The 12,146-nt window shown below is 47.5% G+C and overlaps 1 protein-coding gene across 1 annotated transcript; it reads right to left on the reverse strand.

Annotated features, from left to right (window-relative positions):
• Positions 1-306: 306 nt before the first annotated feature.
• Positions 307-11,484, reverse strand: PSMD13 (proteasome 26S subunit, non-ATPase 13). Its single transcript, XM_005910448.3, has 13 exons — positions 11,299-11,484; positions 9,977-10,055; positions 5,389-5,423; positions 5,252-5,307; positions 4,985-5,028; positions 4,715-4,801; positions 4,053-4,224; positions 2,990-3,069; positions 2,788-2,913; positions 2,352-2,414; positions 1,671-1,751; positions 1,364-1,480; positions 307-796 (listed from the first exon to the last, which is right to left on the reverse strand). Exons 1-13 carry the CDS (start codon positions 11,391-11,393, stop codon positions 701-703), a joined length of 1,131 nt encoding a protein of 376 aa, XP_005910510.1. The 5' UTR covers positions 11,394-11,484; the 3' UTR covers positions 307-700.
• Positions 11,485-12,146: the final 662 nt, after the last annotated feature.

The raw sequence follows: 12,146 nt of genomic DNA on the forward strand, positions 1-12,146 counted from the left end.
CATCGGGGTACTCGGGCCACAGAAGCTGCTGGCTCAGTGGCAATGGGAAGACACATATTAGAAGGAAACAGACACCACGTCTCCCTGAGCAACAATACAGGCAGGACTTGCTTCCTTGGCTGCTGTGCCCACCACCCTCTGTTCTGGCTCTGCCCCATGGCCAGTGTGGTCAGGGATGCCTTCTTCTCAGAGTAGACAGTGAGAACCAAAGCCAAATTTCCACCAGGTTCAGTCTCCTGCTTTTTAACCACTTCAGGCATAGGCTTGACCTGGGAGCTAAGCCTAAGGAAACAGAACCATAAAAAGGACAGAGCAAGGCATTTATTACAGAAACGTCCTCAAGCCGCATTGGAGAAGCCATTCACACATGTGGGTGCAGTGGAGGCCAGTGCGGGAATGGGTGCCCTCCACCTGTGAGGGGTTTTCTTCCCCATTCCTGGAGGTACCCACACATTCCCGCTGCCTCACCTGAGCCCCAGTGACCCTTCTCCACTGAGGGCTACAGCAGCATCCACAAAGGAGGCTTTTGCCTATGGCTGGCTCCGTCGTCAATGACAGTCCTCCGTGGCAATTGGCCCAGGAAGAACAGTCCATACTCCAAACTGACTCCCACCCCCACCCCCGATTAAATGCAGGTCTTCCTGCTGCCTGGGCCACCCGCCACGCAACACCTCTCCACGGACGGGCTGAGGCCCGGGGCCTAGGTGAGGATGTCGTGGGCCTGGTGCTCCACCAGCATCTCCATGCTCTTCACGTCGGTGCACCAGAACTCCAGGCGGTCCTTCATCCCCTTGATCTGTGTGCAAGCCAGGACACACGCGTGTTAAGGCACTTGGGAATCATAGCAGCTGATGGGGCAGTCCTAAATGCCCATCTAATTCTTTAGGGCAGCATTATTAAAAAGGACATCAGAGCTGGGGGAGCTGGGTGTGTGAGATGGGATTGTCCCAGTCAATTTTTACCAGAAGGACATTAAGAAAAACTTGCATGAAAGAAAACAGGCGAGAATGGAGGAAATCCAGAGGATTAAATTTCCAGAAAATATAAATAAGACAGATTTTAGCTCAAATCACAGATCCAGAAGAATATTTAATCAGAGTACCAATTTTAAGATTAAAAGCCATCATCAGGCACAACTAGCACCGCTATCACAGTAAGCTTTGAACACAGGGTTCAGATCTCAAGCTGGCATTCAATTATTCTTTGAAAAGCCCTTAGTCCATAGAGCAGTAATTCATTCTCTGAAATCTCTCATCTAACCATGCTTTATTCCTAAATGGCTTCCATCCAAATGAAACTAAAGACAGCACAGACACAACCCCAAACACCCAGGAAGGTGAACTCTGTATTTCAAGCACATTACCTGCTGCAAATCCAGCACGCGGGGCTGCACCCAGGTCATGTGAACCCGCTTATCCACCTCGTCAATACTGCCTTTCACCAGCCCCACCGAGAGGGCCTTCATCACCAGCAACTCCACCTGCGCATAGAGGGGCTTGTGTAAGACACTCTGGCGCCAACACGCACATCCCCGTGGACCCGCCAGCTGTGAAACACGAGGGGAGCCCGGCTCAGTGTCTCTGTGACCTGAGCCTAGGGGCGGCGAGCTCACACCGCAGTCCGGAGCCCAGGAAGCAGCTCTGCTGCAGCCCCGAGTCTAAGCCACATACCTCGTTCACGGTGATTTTAGCGCTTCTGGCAATTTCTTCAAAAGTGAGTTGCCTATGATTGGCAGGTCGTGTAAAAGTCATCTGAAAAAAGTTTTTCGTACGTCAGAGAACTGATAAAGATATTTTTGTCAATACTTGCTCTGAAAACATAGACCTTATCAGTACTCCAGATACTAAAATTTTCTTAGTATTAGTCACATATCTTATCTTCACTCAGACTAAGCTTCCCATTCTTAGACAAGAAGGTGCAATAGGCTTTATGGTCACTTTCTGGAACAGTCATTGCTCATTTCCTGCACGAGTACTTGAGGCTGCCACGTGCCAGGGCTGGATGTGGAGCGGGCAACCCCGCGACGAGCCAGAAACACCAAGGGCCTGTGGTCCAGAAGCTTACGTTCCAGGGCAGGACAGAGGGCGGGCAGGCCAGCAAAGGCAGGCCGCAGTTCTCTCAGCACAGGCGGACGGGGAGTCCCACCCTGAGCAGGGGTCACCCAAGCTAAGGCTCAAACACAAACTAAAAAAGCAGGTGGTGGCAGAGGAAGAGCAGAGGTGGCTGGGGGCGGGGCAGGAGAACCACCACCACCACAGCTTAAGCTGCACCCCGAGGGCCTTCAGCGTCTGCAGGGCCCCACGGCTCCCGGCAGGGTCTTAGGTCACCACGTAGGCCCTGGGTCTGCTTACCTCCATGAGGCACAGTAACTGAATCTTCCTGAGAAGCTGGGCTTCGTTGGCTGCTAGATCAGGCTGTAAAGCAACGCAACATCGGTTACCTAGCCTGGGTTTGAAACTCTTTCTACAGTCGTCAACAGAGAAAAAGAAACTGGGCAGCCCCAATATTTCCCACTTTAGATCACTGAGGCTCATTATTAGCTTCAAGTGATTCGAACTTCACTTTTCTCAGGAAATTATTACAAGAGTGCTTAGCTGAAGACCCAGGATTTTCCAAGACAAAGAATTCACAAAGTAAGATTTGTGCCACTGTCACGAACACCAGGGGGCAGGACCACAAGGCGTATGCTGGTGTTTCGAGAGGACTCTCGGCACAAGCAAAGGCAGGAAGGGTGAGGGTTAGACAGCAAAGTGACCCCAGGCACACAGCCAATCCCAGGGGACTGACCTGCTGGCCCCAGGCGGTCTTCAGGGTCTGGAATCGCTCCACGTTGCCGCTGTTGAAGGCATAGAGGGTGTCAATCAGCCACTGCCGGTCCGTGTCCCTCAGCGACTCCAGCACGGGGTGCATGAGCTGCGAGGACAGACGTGGTCGGCGACAGAAGCTCAGCCTCCCCGGGCTCAGGAAGCTGTGCCCCTGCTCCACGTACCAGCTCGCCAAAGTTGAAAACTCCGTCGCCAAGAAGTCCCGCCAGTCCCAGCGTGAAAGCTCTCTCCTGCTGCTCAGACACTACGGCGGCAACACAGCTCCAGTCACACTCCAGGCCTAAGACCCAGTTCTGTTTTGCGCAGAATTCTCCCATAAAAACAAACTGTTTTCTGTAATGGTTCTATTACAAAGCCCTAACATCAGTTATCTCGTTTTAAGTACTGGACTGACTCAGACTGTACCTGGAACCATATATACAGCTTTGGTAGGAAAGGCATTCGTTGCTTATTTTTACCTAACTGTATGTGAATCTACTTGTATTTTCATTATATCTTCTTCCTGGGGGGGTGTGCTCCTCACCCCCCTTGCCTGCTGTGGAAGCAGCACGGTTTCTTATCCAGCTTAGAGCCACCACGTTTAGCCTCTTTTGACTAGAATTAACCTACATTTTGTCCCCTTATTCTTTTGACCATATTAGTTGCTTTTTCCAATACAGTTTTCTTGAAATGTAGCAATTAAAACTGCACTAACAATTTTAGGAGCTGCTGAGCTCCTTAGCTTCAATGGTATACTGTGCAGCATCTAATGCATGTTAAAATAGGGTAGAAGTTCTCTTGTAAACACGTGTTTCTTGCACTATCCCCAAAGTCGCTGGTCAGTTTTCTTCCACCCCCAAACCCTTGGGAGACGTCTGCGATTTGCTGCCCCGGGTGCAGCACTTCTGCTTCATGACTAAAGTCCCAGGTTCAGGGCCATCACGGCGCCTTGCCGGGGTCAAGGCGTCCACATCACTCTGCCTCTCCCTGACGCAAACCACAGAAAGGAGCAGTTCCGGAGCAGGGACAGTGAAGGGGCTATGAGGGTCGGCCTCCCTGTCAACGAATTAAAGGCTGAAAACAAATGCGAAAACTAAGGCTCAAACAACGCTTCCGAGCACATGGGCTTTCTTCTAGAAGAAATGCACACATTTGGGTAATTTCTGAGATCAGGTGCCTCAGGCATGTCACAACTGCTAGGTCATGTGAGCAAGCTCCTCATGTGACACAGCCCTTTGGTCATGTTACCTGGCAGATCCTTGATGTCCACACAGCCCAGAAACCGCAGAGCGTCTTTGTAGTAGGACGCGTGGTTTCCAATCGTTTGATAGTATTTACTGGAGAGGTCGTAGAAACGACTGTGAACGGATGTCACCCCAGGGAGGTTGCTGAGCATTTCCTCAACATCTTCGATAGTTTCCTATACATAGGAAGCAAGAATGCTTTCTAACTTAAACGTTTATCAAGTGACGTATGACAAGGTGAAAAGCATAAGCCACAAAGACTGATAAATTTGGCTACATTAAAATGTAAAACTTCAGTTCATCCTGTGTGGTATCCTGCTGGACGTACGTGCTCACAAGGGAGAGAACTCTGTTTAAGGGTAACAGGCATCATATTAGCAACTTATTCTTAAGTGGCTTTGGAAAAAAAAAAAGAACCTACACGCACACACACACAGCACAGACGACACACACACACAGCACAGACGCACACACACACAGCACAGAATGGCGGGGCAAAGAGGAGCGATGTGAACAGCAACCTGAGGTGAGGGCAAAGGAGGGTCTTCTGTGCTATTTTGCAACTTTCCTGTAACTTAAAATTATTTAAAAATAAACGAAGAGGAGCATTAGGATTCCCCCCTTACAGTTTTAAACAACCATCAATCTGTACTGTGGCAACCTCACCTTTGTAACCTGCAGGTCACCGATGTTCAGCTTCAGAGCTCCAATCGCGGTTTTGCACAGGATCACCGCCTCGTCACTACTTTTCACCTAAAGACATCAGAAATGAGGGACCTCAGAAGTGTGGGCAGTGGAGTAACAAGGAAGGTGTCTGCACACTGACTTAACGTGCATGACTACGGACACACTGGTCTCCAGAGTGGTGAACAGTGGGCACAGACACAGGCTGTAATTCACATGTTTTAAAAGATCTGGCTCAGACGTCACGTTTACCTTCTCACGAGTCTTTTCCAGAAAACTAAGAGCCACGTTAGGATCTAGAAAAGAAAGACCAAAGTCAGAAGCATCGCCAACAGAGTGTCTTGTTGAACCTGTAAAGTATCCATCTTTACAGGTGGGATAACCTTTAGGCTTAGACCATAAAATACAAAACTCAGAATTTTATGTCTATTGAAATCCAAAAGCTCAATTAACTTATACTTTGAGATCATTTTAATTATCATTAGGATCTGCTCCTTTATGAAACAAAGTGAGACTCACCAGTCATCTGTCTAACTACATGTAGAATGATTTCTACCAGGGACAAAGGATTCACCCTGAAATAAAAACCCAGTCTTTGAACGTCAACAAATCAATGTCTTCATTTTCAAAAACAAAAACAAACAAAAGAATTTTACCTGTGTTCAAATTCACTGATGAAGTTTTCATAAAGCTGTGGAACCAAAACATGGAGAGTTAGGGTTAGGGTTAGGGTTAGGGTTAGGGTTAGGATGTCTTTCATTCTGCAAAATCAAGACTTCAGACACTAGCATGATACCCATCACACAGCAGGCACTGCCTAAGTATGTGCTGAGTAACAGAAGACCCAAATTGGGGCTTATTAAGCTCACATAAATGATCACCACTAGGGACTTCCCTGGTGGTCGAGGCATTAAGAATCCACCTTGCAACGCAGGGGTTATGGGTTCAACCTCTGGTTGGGGAACTAAGATCCCACATGCAGCAGAGCAATTAAGCCCATGTGTTGCAACAACTGAGCTTGTGCCACAACTAGAGAGCCTGTGTTCCTAAACAAAGACTCTTCAGGACTCTAGAAAGACTCTGAGCGCCACAACTAAGACCCGGCACAGCCAAACGGATGAATGATTTTAAAAACGGTCACCAGTGAACTACTGAGAAAAGCTAGAGTGTTTTTTTTTTTTCCCTAGCGTTTAGAATTAGAACCTTGTCCCATGAGACTCTCCCAAGGACCAACTCATCTATTTGTCCTCCAAAGTACTCTGAATAAAACAGACTATCCGTTTGAAAGGCTCACTAACTAAACAGAAGTCAGAAAGTTGCAGGCTAATTATGTCCCATTATCCAGTATCACAGTCACTCAGCAAACACTTGAGCACTTACTGAGACTGTTTACTAAGTACTACAGCACAGAATGTGTCAGACGAAAACCGAACTTCTGAGGAGCTTCTGGCCTAGTGGAGAAGCCAGACTTGGAAACAAATGGCAACACTGTGAGTTACAAAGCAAGGAAAAAAAGCCCACAGCTGGATTAGCCCATGAAAGAGATTGCCAAGGTTATTTCAGAAACTGATAGTTGAGCCTTAAGGAATGAAGAGCAGTAAGAGGTGGACAAATTTGATGTGGTAGACGGGGTAGTTGGGACACCATTCCAGACAGGAACAAACATATGCAAAAGCACCAAAGAAATAACTGCATTATGTTTTAGAAGTACTTCAGAAGGACACAGAGACTGGGCCTTGGTCTCTATCCTAAAGTCAAAGCTATACCAGTGGACACGTACAACCACATTTGTATTTTATACACATGGCTGGATGCAAAGAGGACGGGAAGGAAAAGGACTGAGGAAACAGAACAGCTTGAGGCCATGAGTAGTCATGACAGAAGAGACAGGAGCAAAGGCAGTGAGGATGACAGAGTGTCTGAGAAATCTGCAAGTGAACTGCAGACCTGCTCAGTGTGGGCAGGTCACACAGAGGGGAGCTGCTGACAACCTCTGAGCTCACAGCTGGGCAACAGGGTGGCAAAGGGAGTGCCTCGTGTGGGCAAAGCTGGGAGAGGGAACCTTCAGACAAGTCAACTTTGGCTAAGGAGCATTTAAAGTTCCCCTGGGTATGAAGACTGAAAAATGGAAATGTCTCTGTGAAACAAAATGTGGTTAATACATATACACAATGGGCTATCACTCAGCCTAAAAAATGAAAGTCCTGCCATCTATGACAACGCAAATGAACCTTGAGGGCATTATGTGAAGTGAAATAAGTCAGAGAAAGACAAGTACTATTTAACCTCACTTACACGTGGAACCTAAGAAGCTAACTCATACAGAAAGCAGAATGGTGGCTGCCAGAAGCAGGGGTGGAGGTGGAACAGGTCAGTGCGCAAACTCCTGTCTATAAGATACCTAAGTCCTGGGGAGTGCAGCGCACAGCACGGCGACGACAGCTAACCGCTCCGCACAGTACACCTGAAGGTTGCTAGGAGAGTGGATTTCACAAGTTCTCATCACAAGAAAAACAAATCAGGAACAATGTGAGGTGATATGCTAACTAGATTCACTGTGGTGGTCATTTTGCATACATATGTACATCAGATCATTACACTGGACACCTTAAACTAAAACAAAGTTCAGTTCAGTCGCTCAGTCGTGTGTGACTCTGTGACCCCATGAACTGCAGCGCGGCAGGCCTCCCTGTCCATACCAACTCCCGGAGTTCACCCAAACTCATGTCCATAGATGCCAATTATTTCTCAATAAAACTTAGGGGGAAAAACGAACCTGTAGCAGCCAGTTAGATATTCATATCAGGCACCTAGCAAAGAGTCAATGTAATAAAGTGGATTTTTCATTACAGACAACAATTTGAAAGATACCTTTATCATTAAGAGGGAGTGTTTCAACTTCTCTGATATGTTATGATTTATGAAATTACCTAAAAAAAAAAAAGCTCTCTAAGGCAAAAAGTTCACTAAGTCTAGAAAGTCAAAATTATTTCTGGGGACTGAAAATTCATGACTACTACTGATGAAATAAATTTATATTAAACACTAAAATATATAAACTTAAAACTGAATAAAGAATACAAACAATTCATATTTTTAAGCAGGACAAGAAAAACCACATGTGCGTTTCTTGCTCTGGGCCTCCTGCCCCCTCATCTGCACTGCGCATCTGCACTAGGGCGCCTGCTCCACCACAAACACCGATGCTTCCTTTCTTCCCACAATGTAACTTCTTAAGTGAAGGGCGTGTTTTTCCAGCTCTGTAGTGGTCAAGGGGACTTGCTGCTCTCTGTCTACGACCCTACCTGGCCGTGCATCCTTGATGGACTGTATGTAAAGTATCAGGACGTCATTCTGACGCACTGCCCTGTGTCTCACATGTGTATGACTGTGCTTTTGACCGGGGCTTGGTTTCTACCCTAACATGTTGCATAGTTCTCTGAGCATTCTGAGAGTCTGTCTCCCAGGTTATAACCCTCAATTTGGCTCAAATAAACCCCCCCTATTCCTTTTTGATGATTAATTTGCATTTTTATCAATACTATCTATCTGAGAATGACGAGGGCTGGGGCCCAATAATTTTATTTTGTCCAAGGAAATAGCAAACAAATCTACTGACCTAAATATGATGTCACATTCCCAAGAGGCTGAGCAAATATTTTGCTATGAGGTGAAAGTGATTTGAAGATAAGAAACCAAACAATAGAAATGAGCAAAAAAAAAAAAAAAAGAGCAGTTATGAGTTATCCACTACTAAGATATAGAACCTTAGGGAATAACTATTGAGACAGCTCTAATTTATCATTTTTTCACATAATCCAGAAGATAGCATGGCCAGCAAAATCTCCAGGCTTACAGAAGGTTACAAGTTCCTTTGAGTGGTAAAATGTCAAACCGATAGACATAAACCACAAGAAAACCTTAGAAGTCCAGATGGTGGAATGTCAAAGTGGTAAGCCTCACTATAAGTACCATTAAAGCAAATAACTGAAACAATCATTACAAACTAGCTTTCAGTTCCAATGCATTTATACACCTCTGATTCATTCAGAATCCAAGAGAAAGGCATCAAGGAGAAAGATATCAGGAAAGATTTCAAAGAGTAGTCCCAGATCAGTTCAGTCGCTCAAGTCAAGTCCAAGTCTCTGTGACCCCATGGACTGCAGTAGGTCAGGCTTTCCTGTCCATCACCAACTCCCAGAGTTTGCTCAAACTCATGTCCATCAAGTCAGTAGTCTGCTGCTGCTAAGTCACTTTAGTCGTGTCCGACTCTGTGCGACCCCATAGATGGCAGCCCACCAGGCTCCCCCATCCCTGGGGTTCTCCAGGCAAGAACACTGGAGTGGGTGCCATTTCCATCTCCAATGCATGAAGGTGAAGTCGCTCAGTCATGTCCGACTCTCAGCGACCCCATGGAACGCAGCCTACCAGGCTCCCCCATCCCTGGGGTTCTCCAGGCAAGAACACTGGAGTGGGTTGCCATTTCTTTTTCCAATGCATGAAAGTGAAAGTGAAGTCGCTCAGTCGTGTCTGACCCTCAGCGACCCCATGGACTGCAGCCTTCCAGGCTCCTCCATCCATGGGATTTTCCAGGCAAGAGTACTGGAGTGGGGTGCCATTGCCTTCTCCGAGTCAGTAGTCTACCAGTATACAAATCTGGGCAAAGGGAGGGGTTTGTGGGGTGGAAAGCAGGGGATCTGGGAAAGGCTCCGGCAGAGTGTGTTTTTCTGTTGACAAAATTCTACAAGGCTCTATTAGAGGCAGCATGGTACTAAGCAGCATTCCATGGTACTGAGCCTCCCACTCCCAGTGAAGCACGTCTTCCACACTGTCCAGGACAGTGTTGGGGGAAACAAGCAGAGTCAGTGGGGGAGGGGAAGAGGAGCGATGGCAGTTGTAACATCTGTCGACAAGTACCGATGTCGACAAGGCTGGGATTCTAGAAGAAGCTAGAATGTCTATGTTTGAATCTTCCTTTGTCACTTATCAGCTGTGATCTATGACGAGTCACTTAAGCTCTTGGTGTCTGCCTCTACATAAGAAAAACAGAACAGCAGTAGTACTAATCTACTAATGTTGTTATGAGGAGTAGATGAATAAATGTGTAAAGCACTCAGAATGGTACCTGACATAAAGTGATTGCTGAGTAGACATATATATATATAATTGAGAAGTCCACCTTTTATTTTTAAAAAGTACCTGAGCATATTTAAATACTGTGACATGGCATGGCAAATCATTTACCTTAATGAGACCATCTCCTTGGGCAAAGCAGGGGTCCTGCACAAAATCAAGCACTTGAAGTGTCAGCTGATGCCACAACCTGAAAAACACAAGGCTCTTGAGACCTACAACCTAACGCCAGTCACAGACGCCGTCACCTTCGATGGTCCTATCAGATAACAACACTCGTCGTCTCTAATGTTTACCACAAGAAAGCTAGAGCACATGCTTTTTAAAGCTTAGTTCTTCCCCTGTCTCTGCCACTCAATGGTTACGTCACCGAGAGATCACTTTCTTTTCTCAGCTATAAATGGAGAACATCTTTCTAGATTACCTCAAAGGGTTACTGCAAGCCTTGACTGGAAACAAGAAGTTTGGAATCATATGTATGGAATTTGAAATTCTGGCTCTTCTACTTAGTAGCTGACTACCTCAGGGAAGGAGCTTAAACTGAGCTTCAGTTTCCTCATCTATGAATAGGATGAAGGAGCTAATACAGAAAATCTCTAAAACAATGACATAGCGCATTTGAAACCAGAGGCTAATTCTTAAGAATGCAAGTAAAATGCACTAAAAGTACAAAGGGCTACACAAGCAATTATTTGCCAAAAACCAAGATTTTTTCCCCCTCAAAATCTGCTAATAGCAGAAGGCTGCTATCATCAAAACACATAGTGAATATCCATGCAAAAGACACAATGCTAAAGGCTAAGGTTGTTAACAGGGGAGCATTACAAGAGCTGTGTTTTCCTGTGAAAAATCACTAACCCACGGCTAACATTTTATTCTGTATTTAAAAAGAGGTTGTTGTTTATCAACTGATATTGTTCTGAAATTCATCCTGTTTCTAAACAAACCCACACTCTAAGATCTTTCTAGGTGCACAAAGCCCAATATGAAACGCAAGGGAAGCAGGGGCCATGGCACGCGGAGAAGGGGTGCACGCCAGCAACCACTGGTCACTAGTGGCAGAATCAACAGGGCAAAAAAATGCACTGGTTTCTGGTTTGTCTTGTTTCTCCAGACTGCTGAGAAAAATAACAGTAGGTTATGACAAGGCTAAATGTAAGATATCGGTATGTGTTCAGTCACAGGTCCAGAAGGCAGTGAACGCTAGATCCCAAAACCCAGTCTGGCTCTCCTCCTCAGTCCTGTGGGATGTCACCCTTTTCCCTCCTCGGTCCTGCCTTCCGGGTCCCTCAGCACACCTTCTCTGTCTAGCTTGTCCCCATTCAATCCACACGGGTCCGAGCGCCCTCAGTCCACCAAGATCAAGGCCCACCCCGTCCCCTCTGTCGCTCTCCTATCCCAGGAGGCCCACGGCCCTTCGGCTCGGCGCTCACTTCTTGGTGTAAAGCTCCTCCAAACGGTGCCACACGGCGGCCTGGCCGGGCCCGGAGCTCTGACTCTGTTGTAAGAAGCCGGGTACGTCCTTCATGACTGCAGGAACAACCGGGGAAAGGAGTACCGCGGAGATGCCAGGGCGAAGGGGAGGCCGCCGGAAGTGCTCACTCACTTCCGGCGCTGCGTCACGCGGGGCAAGCTGGGAGTTCTATGCTCAGCTTTAGGCGCCGGCTGGTTGTCATAGTAACCGAGCCTCTTGGCTTTGGAGCCAGTTCTCTCCGGGGTTTGTAACGAATTTCCCCTCGAGGCTGGCCGTGCTACTGAGGCATTGAAGAGTACGGGCGCCTAGGTCGAGCTGGCTTTGTGACCCAATGTTCTTGATTCAAGTGGGGTTAACAATGCCACCTTCCTAGAAGTGGCTTGCGAGGACTAAGTATAAATATGATGCCTGACCACAAAAAGCGCTCCCCAAAGTGTTAGTTCTCATCTCCATCTCAACAGAAAAAAGGTGAGAGCGAGGGTAGAGAATGCAGGTTCCAAGTTTGGTCTTGGGAACCAGAGGCTGGAACGCAATAGAATAGGAAACCGCCCCCACCTGACGTCCACCTCCACCTGGGCTGCTGGGACGGGGAAGGAGAACGTGAGGCTAGGGTAAGGGCTCGCGAAGACCTGGCGAAGGTGCGCTTGGAGGGGCGGGACGAGCTGAGCGAGACGGCCAGGAAGGACGCGCAGGAAACACGCACAGGGGCGGGGAAAGAGCGGGAGGCTAAGGAAAGGGCGCGCTCGCGGGGGGCGGGGCGCGCTCGCGGGGGCGGGGCGCGCTCGCGGGGGCGGGCGCGCGCTCGCG

The sequence above is a fragment of the Bos mutus genome, chromosome 23 (assembly GCF_027580195.1).
Source record: "Bos mutus isolate GX-2022 chromosome 23, NWIPB_WYAK_1.1, whole genome shotgun sequence".
In the NCBI taxonomy this organism is placed as follows: Eukaryota; Metazoa; Chordata; class Mammalia; order Artiodactyla; family Bovidae; genus Bos; species Bos mutus.